Source organism: Polypterus senegalus, chromosome 11, assembly GCF_016835505.1.
Source record: "Polypterus senegalus isolate Bchr_013 chromosome 11, ASM1683550v1, whole genome shotgun sequence".
NCBI classification, from domain to species: domain Eukaryota; kingdom Metazoa; phylum Chordata; class Cladistia; order Polypteriformes; family Polypteridae; genus Polypterus; species Polypterus senegalus.
Genome location: NC_053164.1, coordinates 103420798 through 103441136, shown reverse-complemented (window position 1 = coordinate 103441136; position 20339 = coordinate 103420798). Strand labels below are relative to the sequence as shown.

Sequence of the window (20339 nt, the reverse complement as noted above, 5' to 3'; positions counted from 1 at the left end):
TTCCTTACTGTATGATTTTTTGAGTCATCAAGAAACTTGACTTTTCACTTGTCTAGATTTCATATTTTGCAGTGTAAAGGACTGGACTATTGCAAATTTCATGGCATAGTATTTGATTTTCTTAAAATGTAGGTTTCTTGAATGGATTTCTTAATAATTATGAAAAAGTGTTACATTTTTACTGCAGTGGGCTGCTGCCCTGCCCAAGGTTTCCTGCCTTGCGCCCTGTGTTGGCTGGGATTGGCTCCAGCAGACCCCTGTGACCCTGTAGTTAGGATATAGCTGGTTGGAGAATGGATGGATGGATGTTACATTTTACAGCTTTTGCATTGCTCTTTTTTCACCTATACAAAGCAGATTTTAACAATATGTGTACCGATGCTTTTACCAAACAGCAGCACAATTAATGTGAATATGTGAGCCGATTAATGACAGACATGACTGATTATTCACAAACCCTGCACTGCAACCTTTACCTACCAGATGTGATACGATGCAGAGGGAGAGTGACATATGTGAGGTGTGCATAGAGCAGGAAGTTTTCCTCCATTCTGTTCAGTTTCAACCAGGAACCAACAAGTGACCGACCAGTTCCAGAAAGTGATCTTGATCTTAGGTTTGTAGCATTATGTAAGTCTGAAAAACAAGGTACAATACATGCACGTGTGATTGAAAACATAAACATAGCAGACCGCCATCATTCAGTTGATATGATATACTGTTGCAGATCCCTACACAAAACGGACACCTTGGGATCAAAATCAGTGATGTGACCTACTGTAGCTCTCACCTAACCTTTCATACATACTCAATGCTTTCTTCCTTTGTAGTCCAACCCGCCACAACTACATAAACTTCATTATATATAATGATATATATATATAAACATGCATTGCACAGAAGAAGACTGAATGGAATGAATAAAAAAAAAAAACTAACACTTTAGCTTAGGTACTGTAAATATGCAACTATTGCTCATTTACTCTTATGTAACAAGACCTTGGTCTTCATAACACTTATAAAACTTCAACAGATAATTCATTTCTGTGCAATGTGGCATACTGACATGATGGCAAAATGACTTGTTAATATAAAGGATTCACTAGTTTTATATTAAATATGTAATATTGTGAGAGATGTGTCTCAGTTAAGCCAACTCAGACCACTTCAAAGTGAAGTTTTGTTAGCAGATCACATTACAGAGATGAATAAACGCTTTACTGATGCTTTGTAAGTGTTATAAAGACCAAAAGAAGTGTTTTCTGAAGATGAAAGGAGTTGCTGATGCATTTTTGCCTTAACTAAACTAAAGTGTTACCAAACAAATTGTAATGTTGTCTAGTAGAGGTTATGATTTTTCTCTACACCTCATTGGATCAAATTCTAACTATTGCTAAGTTGGTTTCAGTAACTTATAAATGTATAAATAAAACAAACATTCACAGACAGGCGTTTAGTCCTTTTATTTATGAGACTGAAAGATTCAATAAAACAATATTAAAATATATCATATACTGTATAGTATGCAAACCGGTTTTATACAAGTACAACTTTTCAGCAAAAATTTACAGTTTTGCCCAACTCCAACTCACTTACCTATCCCTCTGTTATGACTGTGTTTTGTAAAATGGTATCCATTTTCATTTTTGTTAATGTTCTCCCCAGAGTTTGGCCTGGGATTCCAATCTTACTGTTTGGCCAGGAAGCGGTAGTTCTGTACTACTTTTTGCATGACAAGAATTTGTGTGGGGAGAAACATTTTGTGCATGATGGCTTTTTTATTTTTACATTGCATGGTGCAATATATTAACCTGCGCCGTAAGATACTGATCCCAGTAAATCCTTGCAGTATGTTGACACTATATAAACAGTGTACTGGGGAGAGGAGATCCAACTGTGGAAAGCACTATTACTCTTCAAATGACATTCAACTACATCTTCACATTTACTAAGGATTGCTCTAACAGTTTCCAAAAAAGGGTTGTAAAATAAACAGTAAAAATAATAAATTCTACTTTATGCGCATCAAAAAGGAATCACTACAGGCTTTTATTCTAATAAATGTATTTCAAAACAAATGTGTTCATAATACAGGGTGAGTCAAAATTATGTTAACACTAATGAAATAATAATAGATTTTATTTATATCGCGCTTTATATTTAACAATCTCAAAGTGCTACAAAAGAAGAATAAAATTAACAAACAAAAAATCTATAGAAACAAATTATTTTATTTATTAACACTAATGGTACTGCTATGTATATACTTATATACAATTTTTGTGGACAATTTATGTGCCACATATGCTGCATGTGTTGAACATGATGGCGAACAGGTTGAGACATTCCTGTAAATCATCTTGTACATATGAAGTATGTTTTATGAATAAATTGTTTCTGCCATTCAAATGTTAACAACATTTTGACTCACCCAGTATAGAATAAACCTAACAACCACTTTTAATGGTAACCGCATAATATGTACAGTAAGCAGAGTCTGTGCGTTGTGCTCCCCTTTTATTTACTCACCCGTCCTTTCACATGACTGCTACATCATTAGGTGATGGACAGTAAGAAGTTAAGAATGGCAGGGTCACAGGTAGACATGGGCAGGGTGAGGATGTGAACTGTGAATGTGCCTGACTTTGTCTGTTATAATCGACTGTGGAGCTCCCAGAGGATTATACTCTCTAGGAACAGACTTCAGCTCTGTGAAACGGTATATTAAATAAGTTAGTATATGAAAAGACAGACAGGCAATGTGGTGTAGTGGTTCAGGCTTGGGACTTTGAGCTTCAAACCCTGAGGCTTATGTTTCAAATCCCACTATTAACACTGTGTGTCCATGAGCAAGTCACTTCACCTGCCTGGGCTCCAATTGGAAAAACAAAAGAAATGTAACCAACAGTACCTTAAATATTGTAAGTCGCCTTGGATAAAGACATCAGACAAATAATAAGTACTGGAATTTGGTTTTATTTTGACACTGCAAGGTTTTTATGATGACAAAAAAAAGATTTCACATTGAGACCCAGGCTGGAGGATGGATTCCTTTTCTCAGCAATTAAGAAAGGATTATATTAAAAGAACTAGGAAGAAGCAAGAAAACTCCAGCACATATGAGGCTTGTACGTGTATAAGTAAGCTTCTGGAATATTCTGCAAAAACACCGGACAAGATGACTTTTTTCCTATAACATAGTTTTCTTTGCCAAAGACATGTTATATAAATTAACAAATATCAAGAGGATAACACGATATGCAAGATTTTTCCATGGCAGCCAAAATGTTTTTCCACTTGGAACATGATCTACTATTAGGATTAAATAAAGATGATTAAAGGATTTTAATTCCCTTTTATTTTTTCCCTGCCTCAGTGAAAACAAATCAGAAATCAGCAATAAAACAGAAGCTATATGACTGACTGCCTCCTAGGGCCTTCTGGGCCAACATGCTGCTCTCAAAACTGATAATAAAGTGGAAAAGTTTATTTAAAAAAAAATGAAAGGAATAAAGGAAACATGAAATGCTAAAACCGAATGCAAAACTTTGGAAACTGGAAAAGAGACAAGACAGGGAGCCAAGATGCAAAAAAAAAAAAAAAAAAGTTAAAAAAACACACACACTTTCAAACAGCAGATAAATAAAAGGCAGGCAATCTTCATTCTCTGATTTTTTGTGACATAATATGTCCAGCCATCTATCTTCCAAAACTCACTTATCCAGAGATCGACTACAGGGAAGCTGGAGCCTTTTCCAGCAAGCATCAGGAACAAGGCAGAAAAGATTCCTGGTCAAGATGCCAGTCCATTGTAGGGTGAACACACATATAGGCCAATTTAGCTAATTTTATTGCAACATTTATGTCAGTCTAATTTCATCTATACTAATAAAAGGCAAAGCCCTCCCTCACTCACTCACTCGTCACTAATTCTCCAACTTCCCGTGTAGGTAGAAGGCTGAAATTTGGCAGGCTCATTCCTTACAGCTTACTTACAAAAGTTACGCAGGTTTCATTTCGAAATTCTACACGTAACGGTCATAACGGTCAACAACGTCTGCCATGTTAAACTTCTTTATGGCCCCATCTTCACGAAATTTGGTAGGCGGCTTCCCTACGCTAACCTAAACGATGTACATACTTATTTCGGTGGTATGACGCCACTGTCGGCCGCCATATTGAACTTTCCAATGGTCTTTGTTACCTATGGGCCCATTTTCAAGAAATTTGGTACACGGGTTCCCAGCGCTAACTGAATCCTACTTACATACATATATACATCCATAGCCTGCAGCTCGGCTCGGGCCTTGTGAGGCGCCGTTGGGTCTCCCATCCCCACACCTCCCACATTGTCGGCTGCCAGCCCATATAAGGCCATCCGTCGCTACGGTCTCTTCATTCCCTTCCTTGCTTCGCCACGGTATTCACGTCTCCCTGCTTATAACTGCAGCCTTTTTATTTAATCCACGGATTCTCTGCTGTTTTATTGTTCATTTATTATGATTATAGTTAATGTATAGGTATTTTAGACTTAGTTTACATTGTTCTGGTAACCATTTGCTTTATTGTTCCAACCGTACCCCAATTAACATGTCTATCGAGGGGATCACTATCGATCACAGAACTGTCACTTACCGCTTACCGGTTTCCGCACAGCTTGGTCATATTACAACCGAAGGGCCGAACTGACAATGTGGCATACAAAGAGATCCTTAACAAATAATTATTGGTATAGTTTCCCTCAGTTTAAAAAGGTTTACTTTTCTTCTTAATTAAAATTTTAAGGCAGTATTTTGCCACTGCGAAGCGCGGATATTTTGCTAGTACTATATAAGCATCCTTCCCATGGGCTCACCACCTATGGGAGGGGCCAAGGAGGTCGGGTGCAGTGTGAGTTGGGTGGTGGCCGAAGGCGGGGACCTTGGCGGTCTGATCCTCGGCTACAGAAACTGGGACATAGAATGTCACCTCTCTGAAGGGGAAGGAGCCTGAGCTAGTCTTGAGGTCAGAGGTTCGCTGGATATAGTTGGACTCACCTCGATGCACAGCTTGGACTCTGGAACCAATCTCCTTGAGAGAGGCTGGAATCTCTACCACTCTGGAGTTGCCCCCGGTGAGAGGCACCGAGCAGGTGTGGGCATACTTATTGCCCCCCGACTTAGGAGCCTGTGCGTTGGGGTTTACCCAGGTGGATGAGAGGGTGGCCTCTCTCCGCCTTCGGGTCCTGACTGATGTTTGTGCGTATGCGCCGAACAGCAGTTTGGAGTATCCACCCTTTTTGGAGTCTCTGGAGGGGTGCTAGATGGCATACCTTCTGGGGATTCCCTCGTTTTGCTGGGAGACTTCAACAGTGAGACCTGAAAGGATGTGATTGGGAGCAATGGCCCCGATCTGAACCTGAGCGGTGTTTTGTTATTGGACTTCTGTGCTCGTCACGGATTGTCCATAACAAACACCATGTTCAAGCATAAGTGTGTTCATATGTGCACTTGGCACCAGGACACCCAAGGTCTCAGTTCAATGATCGACTTTGTGGTTGTGTCGTCGGACTTGCGGCCATATGTCTTGGACACTCAGATGAAGAGAGGGGTGGAGCTGTCAAGTGATCACCACCTGGTGGTGAGTTGGCTTCGATGGTGGGGGAAGATGCCGGTCAGACCTGGTAGGCCCAAACGTGTTGTGAGGGTCTGCTGGGAACGGCTGGCAGAGTCCCCTGTCAGAAGTAGCTTCAACTCCCGAGGGAGGTGGGGGACATTGAGTACGAATGGGCCATGCTCCGTGCCTCTATTGTTGAGGCGGCTGACGGAGCTGTGGCCGCAAGGTGGTCGGTGCCTGTCGCGCGGCAATCCCCAAACCGTTGGTGGACACGGCGGTGAGGGATGCCGTCAAGCTGAAGAAGGAGTCCTATAGGACCTTTTTGTCCTGTGGGTCTCTGGAGGCAGCTGATAGGTACCGGCAGGCCAAGCGGAATGCGGCTTCGTTGTTGCTGAGGCAAAACTCGGGCATGGGAGGAGTTTGGAGGCCATGGAGAATGACTTTGGACGGCTTCGAGGAGATTCTGGTCCACCGTCCGGCGTCTCAGGAGGGAAGCAGTGCAGTGTCAACACCGTATATGGTGGGGATGGTGCGCTGACCTCGACTGGGCGTTGTGGGTCGGTGGGGGACTACTTCGAAGACCTCCTCAATCCCACTAACATGCCTTCCAATGAGGAAGCAGAGCCTGGGGACTCTGAGGTGGGCTCTCCCATCTCTGGGACTGAAGTCACCGAGGTGGTCAAAAAACTCCTTGGTGGCAGGGCCCCGGGGGTGGATGAGATATGCCCGGAGTTCCTTAAGGCTCTGGATGTTGTAGGACTGTCTTGGTTGACACGCTCTGCAACATCGCATGGACATCGGGACAGTGCCTCTGGATTGGCAGACGGGGTGGTGGTCCCCTCTTTAAAAGGGGACGGAGGGTGTGTTCCAACTATAGAGGGATCACACTCCTCAGCCTCCCTGGAAAAGTCTATTCGGGGTTCTGGAGAGGAGGGTCCGTCGGATAGTCGAACCTCGGATTCAGGAGGAACAGTGTGGTTTTGTCCTGGTCGGAACAGTGGACCAGCTCTTCACCCTTAGCAGAGTCCTGGAGGGTGCATGGGAGTTTGCCCAACCAGTCTACATGTGTTTTGTGGACTTGGAAAAGGCGTTCGACCGTGTCCCTCAGGGAATCCTGTGGGAAGTGCTCCGGGAGTATGGGGTACCAGACCCCTGATAAGAGCTGTTCGGTCCCTGTACAACCGGTGTCAGAGCTTGGTCCGCATTGCCGGCAGTAAGTCGAGCCCGTTTCCAGTGAGAGTTGGACTCCGCCAGGGCTGCCCTTTGTCACGATTCTGTTCATAACTTTTATGGACAGAATTTCTAGGCAGCCAGGGTGTTGAAGGGGTCCGTTTGGTGGACTCAGGATTGGGTCACTGCTTTTGCAGATGATGTTGTCCTGTTTGCTTCATCAGGCCGTGATCTTCAGCTCTCTCTGGATCGGTTCGCAGCTGAGTGTGAAGCGGCTGGGATGAGAATCAGCACCTCCAAATCCGAGACATGGTCCTCAGCGGAAAAGGGTGGAGTGCCCTCTCAGGGTTGGGGAGAGATCCTGCCCCAAGTGGAGGAGTTCAAGTATCTCGGGTCTTGTTCACGAGTGAGGGAAGAATGGATCGTGAGATGACAGGCGGATCGGTGCGGCATCCGCAATGATGCGGGCTCTGCATCGGTCTGTCGTGGTGTAAAAAGAGCTGAGCCATAAGGCAAAGCTCTCAATTTACCAGTCGATTTACGTACCTACCCTCACCTATGGTCATGAGCTATGGGTAGTGACCGAAAGAACGAGATCGCGAATACAAGTGGCTGAAATGAGTTTCCTCCGCAGGGTGTCTGGGCTTTCCCTTAAAGATAGGGTGAGAAGCTCAGTCATCCGGGAGGGGCTCAGAGTAGAGCCGCTGCTCCTCCGCATCGAGAGGAGTCAGATGAGGTGGCTCGGGCATCTGATCAGGATGCCTCCTGGACGCCTCCCTGGTGAGGTGTTCGGGCACGCCCAACCGGGAGGAGGCCCGGGGAAGACCCAGGACAGCTGGAGGGACTATGTCTCCCGGCTGGCCTGGGAATGCCTAGGGATTCTCCCGGAAGAGCTGGAAGAAGTGGCCGGGGAGAGGGAAGTCTGGGCTTCTCTGCTTAAGCTGCTAGCCCCGCGACCCGACCTCGGATAAGCGTAAGAGGATGGATGGATGGATGGATGGATATATAAGCATGGCACTGTACATTGTGAACTAGGAGGCGACCTAGGCCCATCACTAGATAACAAGCCACCTAAACTGCCTGTAGCCCACTGCATTCCCCTTGTCACCATTTCAAGCGTCTTGCTCAAGTATTGCTCTGAGATGTTATGCTGTTGTTAAAAACAACCTATAAGCAGCGCAATATTTTGAAGATGGGTAGAGAAAACAGATGCATGGTACTTTTAAAATTTTGCATACATGTTCTCCAAATATTTTAAAATTTACTGAAGAAGCTATTACTGTGCATGCTCATATATTTGCTGACAAACAGCTAAAAAAATGTGCTTTTCAAATTTCTCAGGTCTATTGTTGTTCCACTCCATTTTTAAGTTTATTGCTGTAGGTGCATTCTAATGTGTTTTTACTTGTAGCCCAATGCTCTGCTTAATGTGTTTACAATTATGCTACATAGCTATTACGCGGCTGCTTTGTTTTATGCACCTCATCTGAGTGTAGCATGAGTAGACACACATGTCTCTTACACTACTTTTATGGCTTAGATGTACTGTATGGTTGATATATGCAGTATTTTCCTGGAATTTCTTTCCATAAATCAGTTTGCCGAATTGAAGTTGCATTATGTGTTACATGTAAATCTCCAAGTTGCCTACAGTTGTGCTTGAAAGTTTGTGAACACTTTAGAATGTTCTATATTTCTGCATAAATATGATCAGATTTTCACTCAAGTCCTAAAAGTAGATAAAGAGAAACCAGTTAAACAAATGAGACAAAAATATTATACTTGGTCATTTATTTATTGAGGAAAATGATTGAATATTACATATTTGTGAGTTACAAAAGTATGTGAACCTTTAGGGTTAGCAGTTAGTTTGATGGTGAAATTAGAGTCAGGTGTTTTCAATCAATGGGATGACAATCAGGTGTGAGTGGGCACCCTGTGTTATTTAAAGAACAGGATCAATCAAAGTCTGCTCTTCACAACACATGTTTGTGGAAGTGTATCATGGCACGAACAAAGGAGATTTCTAAGGACCTCAGAAAAAGAGTTGTTGATGCTCATCAGGCTGGAAAAGTTCACAAAACCATCTCTAAAGAGTTTGGACTCCACCAATCAACAGTCAGACAGATTGTGTACAAATGGAGGAAATTCAAGACCATTGTTACCATCCCTAAGAGAGGTCGACCAACAAAGATCACTCCAAGAGCAAGGCGTGTAATAGTCGGCGAGGTCACAAAGGACCCCAGGGTAACTTCTAAGCAACTTAAGGCCTCTCTCACATTGGCTAATGTTCATGTTCATGAGTCCACCATCAGGAGAACACTGAACAACAATGGTGTGCATGTCAGGGTTGCAAGGAGAAAGCCACTGCTTTCCCAAAAAAACAATGCTGCTTGTCTGCAGTTTGCCAAAGATCACATGGGCAAACTAGAAGGCTATTGGAAGAATGTTTTGTGGACGGATGAGACCAAAATAGAACTTTTTGGTTTAAATGAAAAGCGTTATGTTTGGAGAACGGAAAACACTGCATTCCAGCATAAGAACCTTATCCCATCTGTGAAACATGGTGGTGGTAGTATCATGGTTTGGGCCTGTTTTGCTGCATCTGGGCCAGGACAGCTTGCCTTCATTGATGGAACAATGAATTCTGAATTATATCAGAGAATTCTAAAGGAAAATGTCAGGACATCTGTCCATGAACTGAATCTCAAGAGAAGGTGGGTAATGCAGCAAGACAACGACCCTAAGCACACAAGTCGTTCTATCAAAGAATGGTTAAAGACGAATAAAGTTAATGTTTTGGAATGGCCAAGTCAAAGTCCTGACCTTAATCCAATCGAAATGTTGTGGAAGGACCTGAAGCGAGCAGTTAATGTGAGGAAACCCACCAACATCCCAGAGTTGAAGCTGTTCTGTACGGAGGAATGGACTAAAATTCCTCCAAGCCAGTGTGCAGGAATGATCAAAAGTTACCAGAAATGTTTAGTTGCAGTTATTGCTGCAAAGGGGAGTCACACCAGATACTGAAAGCAAAGGTTCACATACTTTTTCCACTCACAAATATGTAATATTCGATCATTTTCCTTAATGAATAAATAAATGACCAAGCATAATATTTTTGTCTCATTTGTTTAACTGGTTTCTACTTTTAGGACTTGAGTGAAAATCTGCTGATGTTTTAGGTCATATTTATGCAAAAAAATAGAAAATTCTAAAGGGTTCACAAACTTTCAAGCACAACTGTATGTCCACTGATCACATCACAAAACCCAATTCCCTTTGACAGTTTTCAATGGGGTTTGTAATCCTGCCTTATCAGGTGTAATTTATCAGGAGTGTTTTCATTATTTTAAAACTTTTGTGTTTGTCTAGGTCAGGGGTCCCCAACTCCAGTCCCGGAGGACCACAGAGGCTGCAGGTTTTCATTCAAACCCTTTTCTTAATCAGTGACCTGTTTTTGCTGCTAATTATCTACTTTTGAATTAATTTTAATTGACTTGCGCTTTAAGACTCGGACCCCTTAAAGGTTTCTTTTTGCTTAATTAGCTGCCAAACAATAAGATACAAAATGAACCAAAACATGACCAGCAAACTGTGTCCATCATACAATACCTGAAAATAAAGAAAGATGAAGGTCTCAGGAATGTTTATCTGCTCAGGTCATGAAAACATTTTAACACTGCTCTTGGAAAAGAGAAAATCAACAATTTCAGAAATGTATGCCATTGCACAATGACAGCAGCAACAAGCCATGAAATTAAAGAACGAGTTTAATTAACAACAAGCATCGGCACCTAATTAAGCAACTGGCTGGAGTAAAATTGATTGGAGTTTGAGGCCCTGACTTAGTCTTCTGTCGGCTCACTCACTTCATATTTTATTTCTGTTTGGGTGCCATTTAAGGAAAAAAATGAAGCAATTCAGGGGAGCAAATATTAAAAAAAACAAGTCAATTAAAATTAAATCAAAAGAAGTTAATTAGCAGCAAAAACAGGTCACTAATTAAGAAAAGGGTTAGAATGAAAACCTGCAGCTACTGTGGACTTCAAGGGCCGCAGTTGGGGACCCCTGATGTAGGTGGCACATGTTTGAGCCCTATTAGCTGACTGATCATGCCACATGTGAAATTCCTATTCTGTCTCTTGGTGAATGGTCCTCTTTCTACCTTACTTGGCAGGCACTGTTAAAATATACTGCATAGATGGCATATTTGTATTTCACTGCAGTTGCCTTATTGACATTGTGTGTCTTAGGAGTGACTAAAATTGTTTTACAAAAGCCACTACTGTGTGTCTTGTTGCTTTGTGAGTCTTTTGTTTTCCAAAATGTATGATACAGTGACAGCACAAAATTTGTATTTCCCCTTGGCACAGCTAGTAAGGGTGCATGTAGCAGTTAGTAAAAACACTGTTCAGAATAACTAGCATTAGTTTTGTGTAGAGACATGGAGATGTTGCCATGGTGAACACTGCATTGTGTAAAAATATGGATAGCAAATGAAAGAGACTGTTCGTAACTCAATAGTATGTGTGCTTGTGGTAGAGGAACAGCGTAGACCACGGGAACTGTTTGTCACTATTTCATCTATTTGCATGACTTCTGAAAAATTTCCCAATCCTCCCCCTAAAAAAAAATAAAATAAAATAAAATCCAAGGTAGCTCATCCAACAAAAATGGATCAAGCTTTTTCATCCAATTCATGAAAAAGCCACAGGCATGCCACACTAGTCCTGGGTATGACGTTAAACTGCATCCGGCCCTGCAAGCAGTCCTCCAACTTGCAGGGAAATCATGGGGGTTGCTGGCAGGATTGGCACTCCAGCCACCATAAAAAAAAACTTCACAAAGCTCCGAGACTACAGAAAGGGCTCCTTTTTGTTCTCCGTGGGATTAGCTCTGTTGCAGCTGCCCATAGGAAGGCTGCTCGCATCATGAAGGGTATAGGGGAAAGCCCTCAGGAGTCCCTTTCTTGGAAGAGTCAAAACCGTTGGAGAGCCAATAGGGTCAGGTCTGTTGGGGATCGGAACTGGTGTGGTGCTGAGGCGTCGCCCGCTGAACGGCAGCACTCAGGTCCCAATTTGACGCAGCCCCATACGGGTGGGCGCATGGAACATCTTGTCTCTCCGGCAAGATGATCATCTTCCTCTGCTGTCGGAGGAGCTGCGTAAACTCTGCATTTGAGTGGCGGCACTCTCTGAAGTGTGCAGACCGGGGACTGGCCAGATCTCTGTAGGTGGATACACCTTTTATTGGTCTGGTCGGTCTGATGGCTGTCATACTCGGGGAGTAGCTGCTACTCTAACGGATTGGCTTCTTCCGATGGTGTCCGATGTCATTCCTTTCAATGAGCGTATTATGAGACTCAGATTAAGGCACTCCCTGGGTGCCTTGTCTGTTGTCTCAGTGTGTTCCCAGAAGGAGGTGTTTCATCTCGCAGGGCACCCTGGATATAATCGAGAGGAGTCGCAGCACATGGCTCAATGGCAACTCTGGTCTGTACTGGGAACTGAAAATGATGGCTGTGAGGGCTCTGAGGGAAGATAAAGAGGCATTTGTTAGAGGAATATGTGAGCAAGTGACACACCATCTGTGGTCTAGCGACCCACGTCCTGCTTAAAGAGGAATCGAAGCTTTATGCACATCCAAATATATTACACAGAGAGTCGCAGTCAGGGTGGCTGATGGAACGGTCCTTACAGATGACACTGCAGTTGTGACCCGCTGGGCTGGCTACTTTGTGCAGTTGTTCAAAGCTGATCCTCCGGCTAGGACGTTGGATATCTCTAGGTCCATGGTACTTGAGGCTGATCCTCCAATTAGCTGTAAACCACCCAATCTCACTGAGATTGCACAAGTGGTGAACCAGCTGAGGGGGAAAGGCTGCAGGCATCTGTGATATCTGGGGTGAACTTCTCCAGGCTGGTGGTAAGGCTGTCCTCCTGGCATTGCAAGCAATCTTTGCTTCCATTTGGGAGACTGGCATCATCCCAACTAACTGGAAAACGGGACTTGTCCCTATCTGGAAAGGGAAGGGTGATCACCTGGATTGCAGCAACTACAGGGGGATAATACTGCTCTCGGTGCCGGGTAAGGTCTTTGCTAGAATCATCCTCAATAGGATCCGTGATCACTTGCTCACCTACCAGTGACTGTCTGGTTTTATGCCTAAGAATTCTACCATCGACTACATCCTGGCACTGAGGGTTCTCATGGAGTGCAAACACGAATATTGGCAGAGTTTCTTTGCAACCTTTGTCGATTTTCGCAAAGCGTTCAACTCAGTTGATCGAGCTGCCCTGTGGGACATCATGAGGGTTCGCAGGATCCCCTCGAGGGTGCTAGATATCATGGCCGTCCTGTATACTGGTACTGTGAGGGCTGTGCAGAGTGGAGGCAGGACCTCTGCATTTTTCCCAGTTGATTCTGGGATTCATCAGGGGTGTGTTCTTGCTCCTACTCTGTTCAATGCTTGTATGGACTGGGTGTTGGGCAAGGTCGTGGGTTCCAGCGGCTGTGGGCATCTGTTGGTGAAGAAAGATTCGCGGATCTCGACTTTGCTGATGATGCTGTGATCTTCGCGGATTCAATGGAGGCTCTGCTGGGGCACTCGAGAGACTTAGCGAGGAGTCTGAGTGTCTGGGTTTGTGAGTGTCCTGGAAAACCAAGATGCAGGCCTTTAATGACCTCTTGGGCACAGCCATCAGCAGTGTGTCTGTTTGCGGAGAGAGTGTTGACCTTGTCGAGAGGTTTACTTACCTTGGCAGTGAACTTCATGTCTCTGGTGACTCTTCCAATGAAGTCAGTAGACGGATTGGGAGAGCATGGGGGGTCATGAGGTCGCTGGAAAGGGGTGTGTGGTGCTCCTGATATCTATGCAAAAGGACGAAGGTCCAAGTCTTTAGAGTCCTGGTGCTTCCTGTCTTGCTATATGGTTGCGACACATGGACACTATCCAGTGACCTGAGACGAAGACTGGACTCCTTTGGTACTGCGTTTCTCCGGAAAATCCTTGGGTACCGTTGGATTGACTTTGTGTTGAATGAGCAGTTGCTCATGGAGTCCCGAATAAGGCACATTACCTGCATTGTGAGGAAGTGTCAATTACTGCACTACGGCCATGAGGCGTGTTTCCCCGAGGGTGATCCTGCTCGTAAGATCCTCATTGTTGTGGAACCGAGTGGCTGGACTAGGCCAAGCGGTCGCCCACATAACACCTGGCTGTGGCAGATAGAGGGTAATTTCCAGGTGGTGGCACTGGACCGCGTGTTTGCCTGGCGGGTTGTAAACCGGGATCCTGAGTTGTTTCGTCGTGTACTGGGTGCGGCAACGCACTGCACCAGTGCATGCTCCCCAACTCAACTTGACTTGATGCCACACTAGCGACAAAGGTGTCTTAATAGTCTGCTGGAGGATATATGATTGGTTTGAAATACCTGTGTTGAAAAGTTTGCGAGCAGTCTTAAAAGATAAAACTAATAAAAAATGAGAAACTATTAAATGGAAATTTATTTAAATATATTATTTGTGCTAAATTATCTTGATATGTAGTTTCAGTGGGTGCCATGGTGGCTCACTGATAGAGTTGCTGCCTTGCAATAAGAAGACCAGGGTTCTTGTCGCTGGTACTGCCTGTGAGGGGTTTGCATGTTCTCCCCATGTCTGTGTGGGTTTCCTCCCCTGGTCCAAAGACATGCAGCATCGATGAATTGGCTTTGTCAGATTACCCCCAGTGTGTGTAGGGGTATACTGTATGTGTTCACCCAGAAATGGACCGGTACCCTGTCCAGGGACTGGCTATGCCTTGTGCCCTATGCATGCTGGGAAGGGCCCCAGCTTCCTCACAACACTGCCCTGGATAAGCGAGTTAAGAAAATGAACAGATGTAGTTTTAGTCTTTACCTGTTGTTTTTTGTGTGTGCTGCATATGACTATCAAACATGCAAGTAAGAATTTCGCTGTATATGTGACAATACTACTAATATTATTACTACTTGTAGGACAGGATTCTGTACTAAAAGTGTCTATTAATATGTACTTTCAGGTGCATACTTTTTGTACATACAATACACAATAAGTCTGCTGCTCATTTATCCTTTGCCAAATTACACTCCCTACAATCAAATTTATAGTTACATAACATTTCTTGATCCACTAAATCCAACTTGGATATGTTAGGTGCTCTAGACAATCCCAGCAGCTAATGCAAGGCACCAACCACTTCTGAACAGGCCACCACTGCATTACATGGCCTACACAAGCACACACACCCATCTTCAAAATCACTGTCTGAAATTAATGAAGCTCAATTAACTCAAAATCAGAGCATTGTGAAGCATAGACAGACTTTAGATTACTTAAGGGAATGCTATATCTTAAAAAAACACTTCTTAAAAGCATAGAACAGTCTCTAAAGACCACTTGAAAATTAACCATGATAGACAGATTGCATATAGCACAATAAAATTTACAAAAGCTTTACCTCCATTGTTGTCACTCTCTCTGAAGAACTCCTCACTGTCATTGGCAGAGTGTGACTTCTTCATCTCAGCGATTCGATTTCGAGGGACTTTACGCCTCAGTGAGGGAGAGAAAAATGAAGGGCGATTGTTCCTTTCAGGAGTGGGAGGGGTGCTAAATGAGGTCACCTACAAAAACAAGGACACACTGCCTGCTTACTACTGGCACAATGATCCTCTTTAACAATATTTCACTAAGGATCTTGCACACAAACATTTATTTGTGCAGCAGAAGCAATAGTCACCTGGCATGTTGGTAAATTGCAGTGCTTTTTAAGTGTTCAAAAGAAAGCTTGCTTTATTGCTACTGCCTTTAAAATTATTATATATCAATACTATTGCACAGTTTTAAAAAATTATTTACTTTTATTATTTCAAAGCATTTGCTTAAAATATTATTTCCACCACAGTAATACACAAAAACATACTTTCTGGAAAGTTCATAAAATATGCTAAATTTACTATTTTGCATAAGTTTCACAGCTACCAATCTATGATGTACCTGTAAGCATACACTGAAAAACACAAGATTGCTGGTTCAGTCCCCACCATCGGCTCAGACTGTGACCAGAAGCAGGTTCCTTAACCTGCATTTGTTCCAACAATAAAACAAAGATGAACAAATTTACAAAGATTAGTGATCATTAAATACTAAAACAAAAAAGTATGAAAACACTTCCTAAAGATTACTGTCACCTCTCTCCCTCATTCATTGGTCAAGAGTCCTGTTTTCAATTCAAAAGCACAGAATTATAGGAACGCATCTTTTCTGTTTACATTGTATATTGAATATTTCCAGAAGTATTAATAATATTTTAGCAAAAAATGCATATGTTTTGCACATTTTGAGCATTCGTCTAGATAATAGACATGTGGATCATGCGACACAAGCAATATAACACTTTTTTCTTTTTTCCATGGATGTTATATCTTTTGTTATTGGACAGCACTGGTTGCCATTTCATTATAAACTTTTTTTCTCTCATTCAGCATGAAAAATATTTTTCTCAGCAATATCTCTACAAACTACATGGGCTATGTTATATTAAAACTATGTCATTTTTGGGTGGAATATTTTGTTAATGATAATGCACCATAAATTCAATTTATGGTTCAGTTAATTGTTAAGATATTACAACTTTTTTTGCTGTACACTCTCCTAGTCATCAACTGACATCTCTTTAAAAAGCATTTAACCGAAATCATTTTATAACATACTCACACCTTCACTAGCCATAGACACTAGCATTTTTATACAAAATTTTATCTATTTTCAAAAATAAGCATTACAATCAAACACACATTGCTAGAAACAAAAAGAAGATAAAAAAAGAAAAACAAACAGGTATCCAACCAATTCCATATGTCACAGAAAGGGTTAGCATTTGTTAAGCCACTCTAAAAACATCAAAAGATCATTTTTCTGTTTTGCACTCCAACATATAGATAAACTTTCCTAATCCCAAGGAGTACTAGGGTGTTGTACAGTGTTAGCCATTATGAATGTAGTGAGAAGTAAAGCAAAATGACACCTTTTATGGCATATTGTAATCTTTTTAGTTAGCCAATAAAAGGTGTCATTTTGCTTGACTTCTCACTAATCCCATGGAGAAATGTAGATGCATACAGCAGCAGAAAAATAAATACAAAAGATAAAGATTCACAAGACTAATAATTCAATCAAGCAATCAATCAATCAATAAATGCATATTATGCAGAAACAGCATAACTTCAACATATACAAATATTGTTATATAGTTAAAAATTGAAAAAAGTAGTGTTATTAATACTTAAGTGATTAATGACATTTATATGGGCTGGGCCAGATCATGTACCTTTTTGGTTTATGCTGCAAACATTAAAAGAAATTGAAACCCACCCTGTTTTATACACACTAAATATTATACACTGCTCAAAATATTAAGGGAATACTTAATCATCACAGTGTAACATCAAGTCAATTAAGCTTCAGAGCAATCTGTCCATTTAGGAAGAATAAGCGATTATGAATATATTTCACTTGCTTTGATGCAAATGAAAGTGAGAACAGGTGCAATGGAGAGGCAACAGCAAGACAGCCTCCAAAAAGGGACTGGTTTTGCAGGTGGTGGCACACACAGTTGCTCTCTCTTTATCCTTCCTAACTGATACTCCTCTAGTTTTGTATTTTTCTAGTGCCCTTGTCACTACTGGTAGCATTAGGCGTTACCTGCAGCTGATTCTGGTTGCACAGGTAATCCAGCTCCTCCAAGATGGCATATCCATCTGTGCAATTGCAAAAAGGTTTGCTGTGTCTCCCAGCCCCGTTTCAAGAGCATGGAGGAGATAACAGGAGACGTGCCATTACACAAGGAGAGCAGGACAAGGCCATAGAAGGGTATCAACCCAACAGCAGGACTAGTATCTGCTCCTTTGTATGAGAAGGAACAGGAAGGGCACTGCCTGAGCCCTACAAAATGACCTCCAGTTAGCTACTGGTGTTCATGTTTCTGACCAAATTGTCAGAAACAGACACCATGAGGGTGGCATGAGGGCCCGACATCAGAGAATACCACAATTAGTAGCTCCAGCACTGGCACCCCTTTCTCTTCACAGATGAGCGCAGGTTCACACTGAGCACGTGTGACAGATGTGAAAGAACCTGGAGACGCTGTGGTGAACGTTATGCAGCCTGCAACATCATCCAGCATGACTGGTTTAGCGGAGGATCAGTGATGGTCTGGGGAAGCATATCCGTGGAATCAGAGTAACTGCCACTGATGTTAGGTACAGAGATGAAATCCAAAGAGCCATTGTCAGACCTTACGCGGGTGCAGTGGGCTCTGGGTTCCTCCTGGTGCAGGACAAAGCCCAGCACTCATGTGGCCAGAGTGTGTAGGCAGTTCCTGAATCAAACTGAGAACCTCTGGGACATTATGTATCAGTGCATCAGACCCTGCCAAGTAGTGTGACAGACTATCCAGGAGCTCACTGATGCCCTGATCTAGGTCTGAGAGGAGACCCCAAGAACACCATGTGCCATGTCATCAGGAACATGCCCAGATGTTGTCAGGAGTGCATACAGGCATGTTGGGGCCACACATATTATGAGTTTCCGTGATGAAATTCGTGCGATCCAGCCCTAAATTGTTTGGTGATGTTGGCTTTCATTGACAACAAATTGACAACAAATTACATAGTATTACTTAATAAAGATTTTCCACTTGAATATTTCGTTCATCAAGATCTGATGTGCGATTTAAGTGTTCCCTTAATTATTTTGAGCAGAGTATATGCTAATATTTATATTTATATATGCTACTAATGTGAGAAAAATAATTCCATATATCATTATGCATCATTTAGTGTTAAAGGGCATCATGTTCCATTTTCTTACTTTGCTAACTGCAACCATATAACAATAACAATAATGAAATTGTGTTTCAATTGCCAATATTTGGACAGTGGTGCAGTGGTAGCGCTGCTGCCTCGCAGTTAGTAGACCAGGGTTCACTTCGCTTCGGATAATGGATGGAGGAATGGAAGGATAGGTAGAAAACAGCAAACATTTGCTTTCCTTGCTCCATTTCAATATCATCTGTAGAACAAATGATGAATGAAATGAAGGAGGTTGTAAAAGACAGTGCAAGAATAAGAGGAATATTTTAAATGTCACTAAGGATTGCTGAGGAACCAGCTATAATGGAAAAAACTGGGATAAATTTACCAAGGGTAGTGGTCAAACTTCGAGGAACTGTGGCGCAGAAATCAGTATCTGGATAATGAAAGTGATCATCCTCAGCAAAACAAGAAGGATGGAAGAGGAAATGAAGATTAATGAAGATAATACGTAAAAGGGGTCAAGCTTTTCTGCTATCTTGAAATCCTTATTACAAATGACTGTAAATGTCACCAAGACATTTGAAAAAGTATATTTATAGGGATAAAGAGATATGTCAGAAAATTAAAGGAATTCCTGAGAAGACCTAAATAAGAATCTGAGGATGTTCAAGACACTAGAATAAAGCCCAGTACTTTATGAGCAGGAACAGTGGACAGTGAGGAAAGAAGATCTGAATCAAGTAGTAGTGATATTATATATTTCCAGAAAAGAGATTGCTCATCAATGTACTCAGTGGGTAGCGCTGCTGCCTCACAGTTAGGAGACCCGAGCTCACTTCCTGGGTTCTCCCTGCATGAAGTTTGCATATTCTCCCCGTGTCTGCGTGAGTTTCCTCCGGGTGCTCCGGTTTCCTCCCACAGTGCAAAGACATGTAGGTTAGGTGCTTTGGCGATTCTAAATTGTTCTTGATGTGTGGGTGTGTGTGTGCCCTGCGTTGGGCTAGCGCCCTGCCCAGGGTTCGTTTCCTGCCTTGCACCCTGTGTTGGCTGGGATTGGCTCCAGCAGACCCCTGTGACCCTGTAGTTAGGATATAGCGGGATGGATGGATGCCAATATTTGTACTCTGAAATGTCAAAGCTTAATCTTTTTTATTACATACTTCACAATTAAAAGTAATCAGTATAATTCACATTCCTGTGTTACAAAAGTAATTTCTGTAGTCTATCTGGTAACAGGGAAGTGTGACATTAATTTGACCAATACATATTTTATTTAAATCTGTAAATATTGTTAAGTAGAAGCAAAAAATAAGGTAACAAAAGTAACTGATCACAAAAAAAACAAACAAACCCTCTCATGAACTGGAGAATCTGGATTTGAATCCTCTTCTGTTCCATAAGGTGAAGTATCCCCAGTAGGAACTCTGCTTACTGCCATTTCTGCGTGGCCTTTCCCTTGTGGGCCCTTCATGCGCACAAACTCCATATTGTTGTACTTGTAAAATCCAAATGACATTCGCTGAGCCATTTTAGCTGCAACACTGACCTGAAAGAAATTACTAAATGAATCATTCCTAGAAACTTAAAGCAACAAGTTACAAATACGCCTTTAGAATATATACACAAATTTATGATTCATATTTTGAAATAATAGTAAAACTTGTACTATGATAGACCGGGTCTGTCCAAATGATGTCCACATAGAGTCTGACTCCCCACAACCTCAAACCGAATTAG

General features: G+C 42.3%; 1 protein-coding gene across 1 annotated transcript in view; it reads right to left on the bottom strand.

Moving 5' to 3' along the window:
- kiaa0930 (KIAA0930 ortholog) overlaps positions 1 to 20339 on the bottom strand; it is a 152845-nt gene that overhangs the window by 10155 nt on the left and 122351 nt on the right. Inside the window, exons 7-9 of the mRNA XM_039769410.1 lie at positions 19954 to 20148; positions 15245 to 15410; positions 481 to 636 (exon numbers count right to left, since the gene is read on the bottom strand). Of these exons, the coding sequence (XP_039625344.1) occupies positions 481 to 636; positions 15245 to 15410; positions 19954 to 20148 (517 nt within the window). The remainder of the gene's footprint in view (positions 1 to 480; positions 637 to 15244; positions 15411 to 19953; positions 20149 to 20339) is intronic.